Source organism: Folsomia candida, unplaced genomic scaffold, assembly GCF_002217175.1.
Source record: "Folsomia candida strain VU population unplaced genomic scaffold, ASM221717v1 Fcan01_Sc005, whole genome shotgun sequence".
Lineage (NCBI taxonomy): Eukaryota > Metazoa > Arthropoda > Collembola > Entomobryomorpha > Isotomidae > Folsomia > Folsomia candida.
In genome coordinates, this window is record NW_019091197.1 from 5,200,864 (window position 1) to 5,219,160 (window position 18,297).

At 43.3% G+C, this 18,297-nt stretch overlaps 2 protein-coding genes across 4 annotated transcripts; one reads left to right on the plus strand and one right to left on the minus strand.

Moving 5' to 3' along the window:
- Positions 1–208: 208 nt before the first annotated feature.
- LOC118435546 lies at positions 209–8,315 on the minus strand. Of its 2 annotated transcripts, none has more exons than XM_035851727.1 (4): positions 8,158–8,315; positions 7,669–7,979; positions 7,436–7,583; positions 209–7,031 (listed from the first exon to the last, which is right to left on the minus strand). In XM_035851727.1, exons 2-4 carry the CDS (start codon positions 7,972–7,974, stop codon positions 334–336), a joined length of 7,152 nt encoding a protein of 2,383 aa, XP_035707620.1. In that variant the 5' UTR covers positions 7,975–7,979; positions 8,158–8,315; the 3' UTR covers positions 209–333. The 2 variants fall into 2 exon arrangements, with proteins under 2 accessions (XP_035707620.1, XP_035707621.1); XM_035851728.1 differs by having other exon boundaries at positions 8,145–8,315.
- A 243-nt stretch (positions 8,316–8,558) lies between these two features.
- LOC118435631 lies at positions 8,559–16,521 on the plus strand. 2 transcript variants are annotated; one of them, XM_035851966.1, is made up of 4 exons: positions 8,559–8,709; positions 8,771–9,240; positions 9,383–9,520; positions 9,594–16,521. In XM_035851966.1, the coding sequence occupies exons 2-4, from the start codon at positions 8,781–8,783 to the stop codon at positions 16,052–16,054; spliced, it is 7,059 nt and encodes a 2,352-aa protein (XP_035707859.1). In that variant the 5' UTR covers positions 8,559–8,709; positions 8,771–8,780; the 3' UTR covers positions 16,055–16,521. The 2 variants fall into 2 exon arrangements, with proteins under 2 accessions (XP_035707859.1, XP_035707858.1); XM_035851965.1 differs by having other exon boundaries at positions 8,774–9,240.
- The last annotated feature ends 1,776 nt before the right edge of the window (positions 16,522–18,297 follow it).

Here is an 18,297-nt window from a genome sequence, read left to right on the forward strand (position 1 = left end):
AATTTTTAAGGGTCGCGAAATGTCATGAAAATGGTATGCATATATTTAATTACAATTTATGCGGCTGCACTGATGAAATGTGAATTATTATTAGCGGATCAATTAATTCCATCATCATAATATGATTACTTATATAGGACTTTATTATCTAGTGAGTGGGTGAGCATATTTGGTTTGGATTCAATGTGACGGCAAGGTTACGACATGCTGAAGCTATAACATTATTTATTAGCATGTAAATATGTATTACGATTAAATTAATAAATTGGTTCATGTGTAGATTACTTAATTGCATTTATATATTTACATGCAAAGATATTTTTCAATCCAATCTTACAGCAAACTGGCCAAATAAATAACTAGCGGATCATGATCCTTTTTCCACCAATTTTGGGACGTATTCAGAATTTTGTTCAATCTCCACACCGTGTGGGAGACAACCTTCAGTCGGAAATTGTTAATGATTTTTTTGCCAACTTCCTGTTCGAATTTTAACACGGCTGCCGTCTCAACTGTGCTCATCGTACGACGAACCATTCCTCCCTGATAAATCCCAACATGGCCGCCCAACCTGACCTCAATAGTGGGCAGATTGACCAACAAATCTCTCAATTTTTGAGCCTCCTCTTCATTCATTAGAGGATTATCAGGATCTGCAAATGCAGGAGTGGTTTTAAGGTAGTCAAAGCCATCCTCATTCTCATCCCACGCCATGTCCACTCCAGGGAAAAGTGAGACCATCTCCTGTCTCAATCTTCTCTCCGAGTCGATAATCTTCACTTCCAGGCTAGCTTTCTGAACAGGACTGAATTCAGGGTCGTCTTCTTCTTCAATGTAAGTTTCTTCTTCTTGGGCGAGTAGACGCATCTCAAAAGCGGTCATCATTTCCTTTGCAAGATTGACGTAATGCCATCTCTCCCATGAAATGTATTCCTCCACTAGTTGGGTAAATTTGATTTGAGTGAACCGCGTGTCAGGTTCGGGTTCAGGTTCCTCTGTTTCCCAAGGTGGCCATTCGTCCAGTATCTCTTTTTGCTTGATCTCTTTATTTTTGCAGGCGACACACTGTTCATCTTCTTCATTCATTTCGCAATCTTCCCACATTTTGTTGACATAGGCGGAAACTCTGCTCCAGAGATTGTCCTTCTTTGTCGGGACGGAAACTTCGCCCTCCTCTTTGGTCACCCAGGCGTTGATGATGTTTGACATCTCGCTAAATATGGAGGTGGGAAAGTCCTCGACGTGAAAGTTGAATGCGTCATCGATCAGATTGAGTAGTTCGTGCAGGGCCGCGTAGAATTTTTCTGACCGGGTCATCTCGTCAAAGTTGGGATGCGGAAAGGGTACCTTGTCCCGAATGTGGGTCCAAATAGGTCCTAGTTCGGTTAGAAAGTCGGGTAATTTGGGACACTCGTCTTTCAAATTGGTTACGGCTGTGATAATTGCGTCGGACAAGGGAATCAGGGTCGGATATAGAGTAAGGTCGAAAATTACGCTTCCTGGGTTGTCATTTACATCCTGAAGGGCGGAGAGGATTACGCGGTGGCCGAGGGTGGAAATGTCGCCGTAGTCGATCCAACTCTCCGCCATGCGTTTCGTCCTGTCCAGCATGGTCAGTATCTCGGATCCTCCGAGTTGCGGGACCGTCAAGCCGATGAAGAAGAGGCGTGGCGTCTTGTCATCAATGTCAACCTTGTTCAGGGCAATGAGAGACGTTTCGAGGATGGCGGTATATTCGAATGAGGTGAGATCAAAGTCGAAAATGAGGGAGAGGTTGCTCGTCGCGAGGAGGAAGGTGGACAGCTGTTGGTCTCTCTGTGTCAGAGTTGGGTGACCATTGGCGGTCGTGGCGCAGAGTGGTTTCGCGTGGAGGAGGAGAATTGATCGGATTCCGGTTTGGTCTGTAATTTCGTCACTCAAGATAATCAACCGCATGAAGAGACCGGACCACGGTGTCTCGCTCCACCCAGAGCGGGACGACGTAGAGGTGAAACTTATGCCAAAAATGGAGTTGACAACTCCACTAATTTGAAATGCATCGGTTCCAACACAGTTCATGACAAAGACGGATGTGTCTTCTAAATTGGAGATGAACTCTTGTGACCACTTTTCCGTAAAGAATCCCGCACTTGGGACGGATGGGACGGGCAGAGCGGAAGAATTCGATTGGAACAGGGTTGTCATGATGGGGACGGGATTGAAGGGTAATTTTGCGGGAGAAAGTTCGTAAATTTTGCATAATTCTGTTAGCAGATCAGTAACGTTCAATCGCGCCGTGTCAATATCGTTTTGCAAATAACCGAGGAGATGTTGTTGCTTTGTTACCGTCGTTGGAGTCACCGCCCCGAAGGACGTGTGACCAAATTCTTGGTGGGTGAGGGAACCCAAATTTTTCCATGCTGTGGTCGCCATGTCCTCATTTTCACTCGTGGGAGTCAGAAGTTCGGCTAGATCGGATAAGATAGTGCGATATTCTTCTTCACTGTGTTCCAAGATTTGGACCAGTTTCGTTATTAGCGTGGCATAAAATGGATCAGAAGTCCAATGTGAATCTAACTCTGCTTCAGTTTTGGCATGTTTCCATCCCTGTTGAAGAATTAAGGAAGATTTGATTACTTTTGTGGAACTGGTATGAATCCAGGACGCCGTGTCAACAGCGACGGGGTGTTTAGTGGGAAATGTGATGGCGGGAGTGGGGTCTGCATTACTGGAAAGATTTGGTTGTTTGGGTCTCCGCAAGAGGGCGGTGGCCACGGCTTTCCCGCAATTATTCAAATTTTCCGGGGTTGGTGTTGCAAATGGCTTCCGGATAATTTCGGACTGTTCAATCTCCTCAATTGTGTCCTCCGTGGGATCAATGTACAAGTGAACGGTGGCGTGGGAGGGTTTTATTACATTTAGAAGCTCTTGTTTCTTGTCGACGACACTGCTCCAATTTTGCGGGTTCCAAAACACCATGAACGATGAGGTCACGGTTTGAATGAGCTTTAAATGTTGCGGATTTTTTAAAGCGTCCCCGTGCACGTTAAGGACATAAAATTCTTCTGGTTTTCCATTTCTGAACAAAACATCTAAAAAGACAGGGTTTCCTGTGGTCTCGTTAATTTTGATGACATCAATGAATCCTTCCAAATATTGGGGAATATCGCCCGGAGTGGAATTAGATTTTGATGCAAACGCGGCTAGATTCAAGGTGCACATCGAATTCAGGAAGTGACTCTTTCCTTCCGGTGTGTCTGGACCGATGCGAATTGCAGTGATAATTTTTGGGAGTTGGGCTGACTTGTAAGGTTCCAGGAGGAGCGAGTAAGTAAATGAAATGAAGGTCTGAGGAGACGTAGAATTGCAAATTGTGAGTGGGATGGCGAATTGCGAACTAAATTTAGTGCCAATTATTGTCAATAATTCGGTTTGTAGTGGCCCTTCCGCCCGGGAAAGGAGATGTGTCAGTGTGTCCACCCTTTCGGTGAGTACGAAAGGGTTGTAGCTTCCCTGGAGGGAGCTCATTTTCATGAGTTTCAAATGGTAGAGAAGTCTCATAATTTTGCTTTCAAAGTCTGGGTTATCCTGGGCGGGAGGCGATTTCGTCATTGTGAGAAATTGGGAGACGGTGATTAATTCGGTGCGTCGGCGAGTGGAAGAGCTGACAACGGTGGATTTCTTATGTTGAAATTGGTATATCTCGTGGGGTTTATTGGACCTATTTTTTATGAGTTTTGCCTCATATTGCCCCATTAACCGAAGAATTACTTCATATATCGTCGCCAAGTCCCAAATTTGGTCGAAATATTTCTTCTCTTCGTTCCAATAAAGCAAAGCGTCAACATCCTTCAAAGCTTCGTAGACGATTCCATCTTCCGCCACGGTATTTCTCAGCAGATATAATTGGAACTGTTCGGGAATGACTTTTAAGACCCACAGGATTTGGAGTGACTTGATCAGCACGGCTTTGCTCGTCCAGATGGGTTCAAAACCGATCGGGTTTCCCTCTGGAGAGAGATTGATGCTTAGAATCGCCTTAGCAATATCTCGTGGGATGTATTTAGGAACAGTGTTTTGTCCCGGTTTGACGAACCCTTTTGCTAAGGCGCGAAGTACTAGGTCGTTGTTTAGATTGGCACGAATTAAATATTGGAATTTTGCATTGCTCCAGATTCGTTCGAGGGTGACTTGCTCAAAAGTGGAAATCTCTTGAATGAGTCGGATCAAATTAAGCCAGTCGGTGATGCTGACAAGACGGTACATTTCCAGCTGAAAATGGCTGAGTTGTAGGATGTCAAATTTTTCTGGCGTGTTTTCCACCAAATCACTGAGCATGTGGTAGTAGCGCTTTAATTTGAGCGAGGTACGCAGTCGGTAGAGAATTTCTGGCGGGTATTTCTGATTTTCTGGGGGATCTTCATCCCCTGATGTTTCTGGTATTTCGACCGATGCCGTAAACTCTAGAAGGGCATGGCACAAATGGTCCGGGACTGTGGCACTGGACTGAATCTCGGATACGATTCCTTTTAAGTGTTTCACTATTTGGATCTTGGTTGCCTTTTCTTGGTGTTGTTCATCGCCCCCAATTCGCTGTTCTATTCTGCCTACTTCGCGCGAGAGGGCGGTCGTGTAGAGTCGAGCGCATCCTTTCGAGTGGAGCGTTCTGAGGCCGTGGATTAGGTCGACTTCGTTCCTGAAGGTGTCACTAATTTCGCTTGGAAATTCTTTCAGCAGACTTTTGTCTAGTGTGTCATATTGCTCTGCCGGGGTTGGGGTGGCTGTCTCTTCTTCTCTGAGGCCTTCGGGAATTTCCTCGTCTTCCTCATCCTCAATAATTTCTGGAACTGGGATTGGCGATGCGTACAGTTGGAATTCACCAAAGAGTAGAAACAAAGCGTTGTAGTAGGCAAACCTTGGCTTGGACGACCAAATCATGCCCAGATGAGTGGCAATTTCACCCCAGGCAGTTGAATTCCCTGTCTCGATTATGTACTCCTCTTGGTTCGGATCCCAAGAAGGAATATCTCCAGGGTCGTAATCCGCGCCCAGTAGTTTGATTGCATAGCGAGTCGCAACATTAGCGAGATCCTTTGGCCCTTGGACCGTTGCGGTGAGGACGGCTGTTAAGATGTCAACAAGTGGGTTCAAGTCTTTATTAGAAACCGTTCGAGTTGGGAAGGAAGACATTTGTCGCACATACTGTGAAAATAGTACCCTGTCCGTAGTGCAGAGGGGCGATTGGTCAAACTGACCGATCCCAAGGTACTTTGAAATCTGGTCCACGTCCCACTTCTCCTCCTTCTTGTACAGGTCAAGGAGGACGAGAAGGTCCAAGTGATCTAGGCAGACACCTTTCACTTGTTTGTCCCAGGAAAGTAGGAGCGGTGGAACGTCTGGGACGTTTATTATGTCAAACGTGGCGCAAAGGACGTCCCCATTTTTTAAATTGGGTGCAGTTTGGCCCAGTTGAAGTAACGCGTAAACAACGTGACGGGAAGATTGGACGCCGTCTTGAGTAAATATGAGTGTAAAATCTTCCCGATTTTCGATTTCGTTTTTAGTGCTTGTCAAAGTATGCGTAATAGCGAGTGAGCCAAACATCCCTTCCAACAGGCGAATGAGCGGGATGACATCGATCGTATGGGAAATGTTAAGTTTGATACCGTGCAGTTCGCAGTAGGTGATGTAAAGGTGACCCATCCTGGAAAACGTGTCGGCCTCCCCTCCCATCCCAGTCAGGGCGGTGAGGAGGTCGAGGACGAAGTGAATTTTGACCAGGTCTACGTCACTCCGAGTGTACGAGAGAGTTCCGTTCGGCGTATTGATGGAAAATAGCTCTTGATCTTCAGCCCGAAACTTTTTCCTTTCTCGAGCGATTTTCTCACTAAGCGTGGGATATGAAATGGCGGGTTGAATGTAGACCGTTCCGAGACGCTCGCTCATATTGTAGATTCGTTGTGGGATGGATTCTCCCTCCGGCGGCGGAGCACCATCTTCCGGGATGTAAGCGGAGTAGAGGAGTTTGCAGAACCGTTGCGTCTTCTGCCAAGCGGTGAGTGCTGTCTGACTCGTAAAATAGATGAGTGGACTTTTCTCTTCACCATCAAATTCTTGTTCCTCCTCTTCTTCTTCCCCTTCTCGAATTGCTGGCGTGGTTATATTTACGGCGTCCAATTCCGCTTTTGACCTTGTGATCATGTTATTAACAAAAACGACAATTGCGGCTTCTTGCGCTTCTGTTATACCTGCCAGTTCCCTAACCATTTCTTTAAAATTTCTCTCTTCTTCATTTCCCTCAAGAAATAGTTTTTCTTTCCAGGCCGTGAATAATTTTAAACCGTCCAATCTCTTTTCTTCCGCAAGTTCTCGTAATTTAACTTCCTCTTCAACCGTATCAACTGTAAAGACATGTTCCGGCTCGTGAAGGATTTTCTGAATTCGCCTCAGCTTCTGCATTATTCTCCGCTTTATACAATCAGTCCCCGCCCAGTCGCGAAGGATGCAGAGGAGTCCCTCAAATTCCTTAAGGGAAGGGTCATCTTCGAGAAGTTTTGACCTTTTGTTGTCGCCTTCTGGGGGCAGGTATAGATTTCCTGGGGGCAAGTAACGGTCAATCGGACTGAGCGTGAATTTGATTGGGAGTCCGATCAGTTCCATCGGGTTGGACGGTAAGGTTGTCCAATACACAAAGTGCTTCTCTTTGTCCAGAGCCTCTGCAAAATTTTTATCGACAGTGATATTTGGAGGAGGAGGATTTTCAGGATCTGGTGGGGGATCATCGTAAAAGTCCTTCTCGCTCGTGGGAGGCGGGATTGGAGGCATACAGACGAGTTTGATCTTAGAGTCGTAATTTGTGATTTGAATGTCTTCCCCGACGCTGGCGTTCATATCCATTTTTCCGGTGAGGGCGAACAGATTGGCTTCGCCTTTGATGAAGAAGCCTACCTTGTATTGATCTCCGGTCTTTTTCTGGGTGACCTTGATGGACGATGTCAGCCTGCCTCCTATATCAATTCCGGTCACGACGTGGGTCGCAAGGGGTAGTTTGGCTGAAAATTATGTATGTATGGGATGACTTTCGTATGTGATATGAAAGTATGAGATATCGTAATTTTATGTGTGTGAAATTTTATGTTTGCAAACATGCTTCCAAAAATATTAAGAAATATTTGGAAATAAGTTAAGAATATAGATTTGTGAAAATAAAATAGAAAGATCAACGAGTTCTGGAGGAGACTAAATAGGGTGGCCAAATTTGCAAATTCAATTTTGAAAAATGGTTGAACAATATGTTGCAAATTTCGATTTTAAGACAATATTTGAAGAATAAATAGCATTTTCAGGCAGTTTTGCAGTAAAAATAAGCTGATTTTGGACAGTGAAATATGTAAATATGTAGATATGGATAGGATCCCGTTTATGGTGCCAAAAAGTGAGAAAAGAGTTTTCTTACCTGGATTATTCTCAAGCAACATCTTCACATGTTCGTCATAGTATTTTTGTACGACATCGGGGCCATTGGATTTTAATCGGATCAAATTCTTTGGCCTTGTGATGATGCAAATACACTCCTCCGTCGACATGCCCTTGCTCCACCCCACCTTTCAAAAATTGAAATCAAATTTTGTTTAAAATTTTAATTAATCTTATCGAAATAAATGTTACATATTACTTAATTCGACTTACCTCAAAGTCAAACCCTCCCGTGACCTTGATGAGCCCTCCAAGCAACTCGCAAGTAATTTGGGCCCCAAGTCCGACCTTGTTCGCATTATCGCTTGAATCTTTCATGTGCTCAAAGGTATATTTGCCAACTTCGTTTGAGGTTTCTATTGCTAAGAGGTCGTCCAAATCTCCAATTTTCTTCGAGGTGATGTTGTTCCCGAAGAGATTGAAACCAACGCGGCGAGAATTTCTGGCATCCCATAGATCACCAATGGTGATAACTCCGTTCTCCAAAGGGGGCAGGGTGGGAAGGTCCTCTTCCGACATTTTGTCTGGAAATTGAGGTAAAATTACTAGTAAATAAATCTTTCATGTGGTAAATATTGGTGCAAATATTGTGTAATCGAATTGGTTAAATCGACTCGAATTGTATTGAGTCGAAATATTGGTGCCTGTTGTCAAAATTTCTCCGTTATTTTTTCGAATTATTTACTTACTAAATATCCTTACCGAAAAGTCGTATTCTTTGCAAACTATTTTGTCATGAATTTGGAATGGTTGCTGTATCGGTTAAATCTGTGGTTAATTAAGTAACGCTTTCCAAAATATGAGACACTTTTAAGCTGTCCGAATTGACAAGGGCTCATGCAACATAAGTGCGAATCTGGTTGGCAACACAATGGGAACTGATTCTTCGCTATGGTAAGTTAGTTAGTTAATTACGGGGATACGATGGACGGATCAATTCTGACAAATAATTTGCATAACAAGCGATCAATCAAAGTATGTACATATGTATGTATATGGATCGGTGAGTGATTATGTGGGCTTATCGCTTCACAACTCGTGTTGAAGTTGAAATCCTGGAATTGGTGCTGGTATGTATTTCGTATTGGATAGTGTTACATGGTTAATAACGGGATGCGAAACTGCCACGTCGTCAAATCAAATTTCAACCTGGGATGAATACCAGTACATAAAATTAGCAAGCAAAGCACCTTAAATCTCTTGCAAATATTTGAAAGAATTTGACCTTGTGTGACCTTGTCCTCACGGGAAAAGGTGAGCTTTCATAATTCTCAGACCATACAAGTTATTAAATAATTTTTACAATTTTGAAAAGTAGGTGAATCATGGCTCCTGGAAAACTGAACACTTCCACGATGGAGGGAACGACCCTCACTTTACCAAAAATGCAGGACTGGAACGTTCAAATAGGAGACTTATTTAATTGCCGAACTTCAAAACCCGTTCTAGATGTTAACATCTTCAAAGAAGATCAGATAAGAAACGAAGAGTTTTTGGAAGTCGTTCCAGTCCACGATATGAAGTACACGCTGTCTCGAGTAGGGGACACGAATGGGAAATCGGAAATTTTGGATATTTCGGTCGAAGTGAAGATTGAACTTCCATCTTTTTCAGTCGAAGGGGGCGTGTCTTTTCGAAAGGAGGATTCCAAGGAGTTTGAAGAGGAACAGTTTTTCTGCCAGTACAATGTTCAGACTTCCGTGCTCCGAACGAGGGCATCCGTGCAAGACCCGCGAAATGAGGAAAGGATCATAAAAGAGGAGGTCAAGGACAAATATAGTGACGGTGCGTAAATAAATATATATATATATATATGATTAACTTGCGCCAATGTTATAATTTAACTATGGCTCAAGTTACCAAAGTGAAGTATAAACGCACGTTTACCATGACAACCTTTGTCAACTCATTACCTTTATTTCCATAGGAAAAGAGGCGACGCATTACGTTTCTGAGATTCGATATGGTGGTTGGGCGACTGGGATATTCAGCCTGAAGAGCAAAATGGACCATAAACTTCTCGATCTTAGTGGTTACGTTGGCGGTATGGTCCCAGTGTTCGCAGGTACGCACAAGATTTATATTTGCAAATACAAAGCAAAATACACTGGCAAATTGTATGCATATTTCCTACTCAGGTGTAAACGTGGGTTTAAAGGCCAGCCTTGCCTTTATGGATCAAGACAGTTCGGGCCACTTTGAAAAGAAGGTCAAGATCGAGTCCTTACCCGATGTGGGAGAACAACCGCAAACAATCGCCGAAATGTTTGAAACAGTCGAAAGAATCCCGGACAAGGTGGATGGTGCAGTAGTTTACCCCTACCCTGGTGCGAGGGTAACAGGAGTCCCCATTTCTTTCCGTCTTTCCCCCTTGCCCCTCCTAATTCCCCTGGATGACGATTACGAAAAATACGACCTGCTCGAGGCTGAACTTCTTAAAGAAATCCAGGACATGGTCTTCAGCTTGCGTGATCACACGCATGGAAATAATTACTACCAATCCCTCATTTGCGACCAAGACCCTCGGCTCGCGACCATGTTTCCGGCCAAAGATGATGGCGAAGGGGAACTCAATCCTTGGACGGATGATGTCGATAAGCACCAGACAAAGCTGTTTGAGAAGGCGGAAGAACTATCGCAACAAGCGACGGAGACTTTGGAGCTGTACAAGAACCGGAACGCGACCATTGTAGATCTCAAGAACATTGTGGACTCGTACAACAAGTCCGACCTTTTTCCGCCCAAGGTGAAAATCGCCGTGTTTGATCATGTTGCAGCAGGTAAAGAAATTTTGAACACTCTTCGCCCCGCCGACGCCACCGTGGCGGGGCAGGCTGAGCTCTTCATATTCAGAAAAAATCAATGGGAGGAGTTTTTGGGGGATAATATTGGGTTCAAATTAGCCCTGACTACAGAAGGGGATGCAGTTAGTGGCACTTTCATCAAGCTTTATTCCCTAACTGCGGCGCTAGTTAAAGATCTGGGTTTCAAAGTCAGAGTGGCGGCACCCAATATTGTGCCAGGATTAGGGTTTAGTTTAGGGCTAAAAATTAATTCATTTCCGGTGCGATATTACACTGGGGAAGAGATCGGAAAGATTTTGGAGATATTGAAAGTCATCGTGGAAGCAAAGTCGCGTCGCTATGGCAACACGTCCAAGTTTTACTCCGTTCTCTCGACCCTATTTTTTCAAGGGTCGGTAGAAAGATGGAACTTGGACGAGTTGTACGAGTTGATTTCTTCGTTCCAAGTGGAATTTGACAAGTATAGGTTGACTTGCACAAACACGTATTTACAACTACTAGAAATTTTGACGAGGGAAACTGATGCAGATTTCACGTTTGTTCTCACACCCCAATTTATTACAGGGATGCGTGATTGTGTGTTTTACTTCAAGGAAATGATGGGTAAAGTTAGATCAGCTAAAAACACAGCGATAAATTTCCGAACAATTGTGGCATATTTTGACACGCACGGCGATGCGGGGGAGGGTCCCTCGCTGTACATTTTGGATAAGTACGGGGCCGTTGTGGCGGTGGCATACGATCAGTTGGACTTTCTCCTAGTAACACATTATCTAACTACCGGGCAAGGTGGGGCATTAGGAGAATCCTGCCTGTCGCCAAAAATGATGGGGCGGTCTCCTCTTGCCCCCATCAAAATTGACACTGGGTTAGATTTGTACTCTATTCTGGACGTGAGAGAGTTATCCTTGTCCCTTCGTGAGTGTCCCTTCTTGTTGGAAGAGAATGTCGCCCTTCACCAAACGTTTGTAGAGGCGGCAAAAGTCTTTAAGCTGGCAGCATTTTCTACGATGAGGGAATTTGTGGGATTTATAGGGATAAAACCTGCACAATTTTACCACGGGAAGATGGTCGCTCTTTTGAGTAATTATAATTGGTCGGAACAACATGGTTTCGGAGTGGGTGGAGAAGATCCCAACTGGGGAGGACTGAAGGAAGATTTGCTCAAATTCCAGCTGGAAGTCGCTCCGGAAGAGGGTGAGGAGGAGGAAGTAGATCCAGATGCTTGGAAATATTTACAAGCTTTTATCGACGCTGCGAACTATGCGGCAGAGCAGGCGCAGGGATTTATTCGTACGTTGAAAACAATCTTAGAATTTTATATGGAACAGTTTTTCGGGGGATTGGCCCGTGAGGACTCCCTCAAAACCGCCCTCGTAGAAAGTCTGAACCTCATGGTTGAAGACGAGTACAATCCAAATTATCTCAATCAACTCCTCCAATCTATCCGCCTCCTTCATTTGGCCCGTTTTAACGAAAACTACTTCAAGCTGTGGTCTGCTCTTGATGGTTTATGGATATTGAACAATATCGAAAATCCTGCCGGTGTTTTAGGGGTACTTGAGATTGTGGCGGGATTTTCTCTCGAGGAGAAAGAGTGGGTCTGGAGCAATCCAAAATTCCAAATTTGGTCGGGACTCTTCCTCCAGTCGAAAACCGTTGTGGCGAAAATGTATAAACTATTCTGCTCAGAGGAGGACGGCGTCCCGCTCTATTTTCCGAGTGAGCATAGGCGCCATCTCTTGGCGGTGGGTGGCTTGTTGAAGGATCCGGTGCAAAAGTGGAGTCAGGAATGGAACTCGGTTAAGGAAATGGTGAATGTTTTTGGGACGTTGCTAGTTAAACGGACTGTTCCCTCAGATTTCATTGCGGTTTTGGGAAGTAATTTAAAGTCAAGGCCAGAACTGGAGGATGCTTTGGCGGTTGGTGACGTACTCTTCTATTGGGATCGGGAAGAAAAGATTTTTACGTGTGGGTGGGGGATTAGCGAGATTTCAGAGGCGTTTAATGCTTTGCGGGGGAAAAGTGAGACGCTTAAAAACGTTAACCGCGGGGATAGCCTTTCAAACAAAACTAGGCTATTTGAGAAACCCCGCTTCCACCTCGAGGAGGAAGAATCTTTCCTCCGGGTCAATCGGACATGGCGACGTTTCACAAAATCTGGTCTTCTTCGCCTAATGTCACATTACAACTTTCACCAAGTCAGGGAACCTCGCCAATTTTACGCTCCAATCATAATGTTGGATCCTCCTGCAATCGAAAATATTGGTGACGCAGTTCTGAGTTATGTTTGGGATCAGGTAAAACAGGGAAACTCGTCCGTTCTTTTGAACGAGTGGAACGTTTTTCAATACGTCGATTATCCAATTATAGACCAATTTTACCCAGAGTTGAACTCCGAGTCTTTGACAATTCCGGTAGAACAGAGTTATAAATCTGGATGGATAAATTGGGCTCATTTTCACTCGAATCTTCCCATTGGGATGATATTTTCGCCAAGTTTGAGCTGCTTTGGGGGTCCAGTTTCCCACTCACGGGTCCCCCAAGGGGATGACGATGACTTTTATGAAAGTGAAAGAGGCGACGCTACCAAAGCCTTTGTCCTGAAGAGGGCGAATCTTCTCACTCTGCTTGTTACGAGTGCGTCAGATCCCGCAGTCCGATTCCAACTTTTTCACCTTTTGGCACAAAAATCCCCAGATTTGCACGCCTTGCCCTGGATCATTCCCGACATTACGAAAGAAAAAGGGGAAGAATTCTTCCTAGATTTCTCCGAGACTTTGAAATTACTAGAAATGCGGGAATATTACGAGTCGCCGCCACACCCCCTGCGACAAAGTCGGCTCCTAAACCCACCTTACAAACTGATCACTGCTTTGAGGGTGGGGCCCTTTGCAAAGTCAGCGTTTGGCAAGAGCACCATTTTAAACGAGTCAATGCTATCACTGTGTAAATTTTCGTCAAAATTCGAACCAGGATTTCAAAATGGGGACCCAATTGATACATCCGGTTTAGTAGAGTTGTCCTGGCTGTGCAAATTTACAGCGGGGGAAAGTTTCTATGAAAACGTGTTAAAAGCATATTTTGAGGAATATCAGAGAGAAATGGTTCTATTAGCAAATGTGCATGGCGATGGGATGGAACTTCATCCCGATTTGATTGCAACCCTGAAGCGAAGTTCTGGGGCGTTTTTGTTGTTTTGGGGGTGTGGCTCGTGGAGAGAGATGGCCACCTTGAAACCTGACGTAGATCAGTTGCTTGGCAACGAGGTGAAAATATTCAACTTTGTCGTCGACCCGGACAACACGATTCGAAAGAATGTGGACCAAAGCTGCATTATCGATACGACGAAAGGGGTCGACGAGTGGGGACCAGTTGTGGAGAGTATGATGACACACGTTTTGGACGGAATGGATGCCACGTTGAGAGAAGGTTATTTCACAGACCAAAGTCCAAAACCTGGGGAAAGGTTGGTAAATTTTATCGAAAATAATACCATCACGTCGGTGAGACAAAGTTTAAAGGGACAAAATCACGGCCGGAATTTTGTACTGAATTCAAATGAAATTAGGGATGAAGTTTTATCCTTGTTTTTGGACGTTATTCTTATTCCCGATGAGTTGGAAAGGGACCTAATTTTGTGGCCTGTTTCTCATCAGATTGACAATATGTCTCAACTTTCTGGAAAATCTGCCCTGTTAAAACTATCAAATTTGACTATGGATTCTTTCACCAAGGTTTCCGATTCAATTTCTGCTTCACAGCTAACCGCCGCGCTAAGGGCGGCAAGACACGAGTTAAATTTGAGCACGTTATCCCTCACGAATTTATTCCGGGAGTTAAATCTTCACTATGCAAATGATCCTTCATCCCCAGAAGCAGTCTCGTACTACGCAGCCGTCCAATCCATTTTCATGTCGGGTTATCCACTAGAACTGATAAACCTTAGCTTCACCGACACATTTGACGAATCCGTGGCGGCTTGTTTTGCTGCGGTGAAGGATTTCAAGCTGATGACCATTTCCGCCATTGGACCTCAAGGCAGCCGGAAGTCGGCCTTGTTAAACAAACTGTTTGGCCCGGCCTTTAAAGAGGGGAGTTTTGGCAGTGGGACGAACGGAGTCTCAATGCGTCTCCTCCGGTTGGACGTCACCGATAAACCGGAAGCTTTCGGTGACGTGGATGCCATCCTGCTCCTCGACACGGAAGGCTTCTCCCGTACGAGTAATATTTATGACGGAGAAGCCGCCCGCTTGCAGAGACAGGTGGCCACGCTGGTGGTGACAATGTCGGATTTTTGTATCCTGACTTCCGGCGGGGATTCTGAGACGGATTGGTTATCTGAATTGCGGGGAATTTTGGAGATTTCCTTCTTTGCGGAATGTTCCCTCTTTGAGTCACCCTCATTTCCAGACATGATTATTGTCGATGATATGAACACTGGGAGAGCTATGTTGGACGGGGTTACACCGAAAGTACAGGAAATGTTGGCCTCTGTGAGTAACCTCGTGTCGCTATATCCGATCGAGGCTGACATGAAATATCCTATGATCCAGAGAATGAAGCAGATTTACACGCGAACATTTAGCGACTCGTTAGCGCATCATATTCCATCTCAGGAAAAAAATTATTCCTTACACGAGTCTATTTACAACTTGAGAAAAAAGGGATTCACCAGCTGTGGCAGTGTCGTCGCTAAAAAAGGAGAAAATTATGACTGGTTGACCCATGCAAGACAAGTTTTGTCCTCAATTTCCACTTCATCCCTGTTCAATTACAGTTCGGCATCCGCCCTCCAATCCAAACTGGTCTTGTCCCGGGCAATTAGCGGTCTTAAGAGATCATTCGACACGACCTTCTCCGGTCATGAGGATCTCCTCGAATTCTATGCCGGCACGGGTGATAACACGGTCGACTTTTCCACCATGAATGGTATCCCTTATTTCTGTCCAAATATTGGAAACCCAGAAGAGTCAGACAATTGCGAGTGCACGACGCAGTTGGGTCAAATGACTCAGTTGGATAGCGACCTACTCCTCGCCGCCGGCGGAAACGCTCTCACGGCGAAACTCGTTTTAGACGAGTTAGGCACTTACGTCGCCCAACTTCGGGGCGACATTGTGAATCGTATTCGGCAAGAAATGTATGCAAATGAGCTAATTAATGGCACTGAGGGGGGTCACTTGCACACAAAATTGAAAGAACTTTTATACACTAATGACTACCCCTGGATCGAGTTTAAGGAATTCGTGTCCACCCTGCTTACCTTCGGGCCGTGGGTTGGCACCATCAGAGCAGAAATTTTGGAAGAGTATGGCCCCGAAATGGGGAATTTGGTTGGGATAACTGAGGTCAAAGACAGTTTTGAGGAACTGATCGCCTTTGACTTGGCGCATGTCGGGGTTTGGGGTCAATGTCCGATCGACGTGTCGCAAAGGGTTGACAAATTGGGCGGGATGTTGACCTGGGAGGAATTTATTTGGTTGGAGGTGAAAGTTGAGGAGGTAATTCGGACAGCAAATTATACCGGAAACGGGTACAAGTGGGGAATGTTGAGGGTGATTCGGGAGGAAATAGATGCCGTGCTGGGGGTCGGGTTTAAATCCAAGTTGCCCAGCGAGCTGGAGTATGTGCCCAGTTTTGTGAGGAATGTGCACTATTTGGGGGTGAAAAGTTATTTGAGGTTTTGGGAGGTGGAGTGGGAGCGGTGGGTGGGGCAGTGGGACCCACTCGCACTTTTGGTGGAGAAGAGGGATAAGTTTCCGGACGAGTTGTTCATCCCGAAAGAGGAGTAGGGTGAAAGTGGTGAAAGTTTGGTGGAGATGGATTAATGAAGATTAAGTCGTAAACCATTTAAATTCTTTGAGTTAAAAAGTAAAGTTTTATTGCACTCATTCTTATTGAGAATCCCGTATTCTTAGTTTTTCCTCATAAAAAATGGCATTTCATGAAAAATTATACCGTATTTACTTAAAAAAGAGTGTGGCAAGTGATTTCATACCGTTTAATTTCATGTTGAACAGTTTATTTATGTACATATTTGGTTGCTCTAATTTTAATCTTATTTATTGGTTTACATAATTTTGCGTAATAATTTTTAGCTGCATTTAGTGGAGTCATATCTGTAAATTAGTGAGTATATAACCTTAATCGATAAGATGGCAATATAAATATGTATGAAATTATTAAAATAAGTCATTTATTTCTTGAATAACTTAATAAATACAATTACGAGCCATTGTCTTTTCATTTATATTAAAAATCAAGTTCAAGTTATTGATTTACGCATCCAACTTTGAAGGGCACATTGTAAAATCATCGTCGTCATTGAACAATTCGCTTAAAATTAACTCTTTGAACTTTCACCGCAGTTAATTGTGCATTCAACACAATTCATTTCAACTTGATCTCTAAATAAGGTTATTTCATTTTCATTTGCGTCATTTTGTGACCTTCTCCTCCATCAAAGTTATCACCCAGAAATCGTAATGTAAACTTGATAAGTGTCACGTACGAAGATCAAATTTAAATATATATGTCGGTCACATTAAAAAATTTACCAACATTGTGCGTCAGTACGACCGACAAAGCAAATTGGGTTACCCAATTATTAGGAAAATGTCGCTCTCAGATTTTTACATGCCGACAGAAATATCGCAAAATTGAGATACTCGATGACGCTCGCATACTTTGCAATATTTGTGTAAAAATTGGCAAAGCACTTTGATCCCGTTCTCGACATTGATTGAGTGACTTGGTAATTAGTCGAACAAGCTTCGGTAAATTTACATCCTGTTTTCGTGCCCAAAATGCTAGTGTACCGTGTGCAAAATACTTTAAAAACAGAACAATTGACGCACATGACAAACACTTGAGGATTTCCATGTGGAAAAGTTCAAATTGATTTGCATGAAATTTACGACTTTGATGAATTAACATATACAGAAAATGGTCAAAAAGTATACTTATATAACTTGATGATTGCTCAACATCATGTTTAATGTTTGCATTAACTTGTCCACGCGATAATTTTGATGAGTTAATTACCTAAATGGGTACAAAATAACAATTGTCCAGAAATACTCCACTCGAGTTTGATGTGATTGGTTGAGTTGTAAGTTGGTAAATATGTAATACGCTCTGACATTCTGGAAATCATTGTGTTGTCATTAACATTGATCGATGAGTCTGTAGTCCATTGGCACAAGAATTATGCAAACTATTAAAAGTATAAGTAATTGCGTTTTATGTATGTATGTATTTACATATTCAACCACACTTGTGTAACTTATGTACTTTGAATAAGGAATGATGTCAATATCTGGACTTTGTGAAATGCGATACATATTGTGTGAGCTCTGTTTTTATAATTTGTCAACCTGATCTACGATGGCGAAGATGACAAAGTTCTTCTTTAGAAATGCTCATAGAGTTAAAAACTAGAGATGTAAGATGTACATACGCTATAAAGCTAAAAAAATGTGTCTTGTACGTGTGGTATCTATCTGGAATGTATGCACATATTTATGCAACTTTATTTTTGTCAGGGAGTTTGCGAAATAAATAAAAATTTCAGTATAATTTACTTTAATCAGAGTCCAGGTGTGAATCCTGAGTTTCATGCATATTTTCTTGCATGTAAATCCATAGCGCCTCAATTACTAAGAAATTAGAAAATCGCTCACACATTTCTCTCAGGAATTTTGATCATGATTCCAGTAATTTCAGACTCAACTGCATATGTTTTCCATAACCTTGTCTAATCACTAAATAGTCTAAGATTATAAAAATGTTTCAAAATAAATAAATTATTTGGTTATAATTATTTTAATTCATTAATTTTTATTATAAGCATAACTTTAAACAAAGTCTATGTAAAGTTATGTCGTAAGTTGGGCATAATTTTAACTTTTTGACGTCAGAAGTTGCAGTTCGCTAAATTTTATGTGAATATTGCAAATAATTGGAGCGTCATCAAATCCCAATTTGGCGATTATTCTGTCGGCATGTAAAAAAGTGACATGTATAAATATATCTT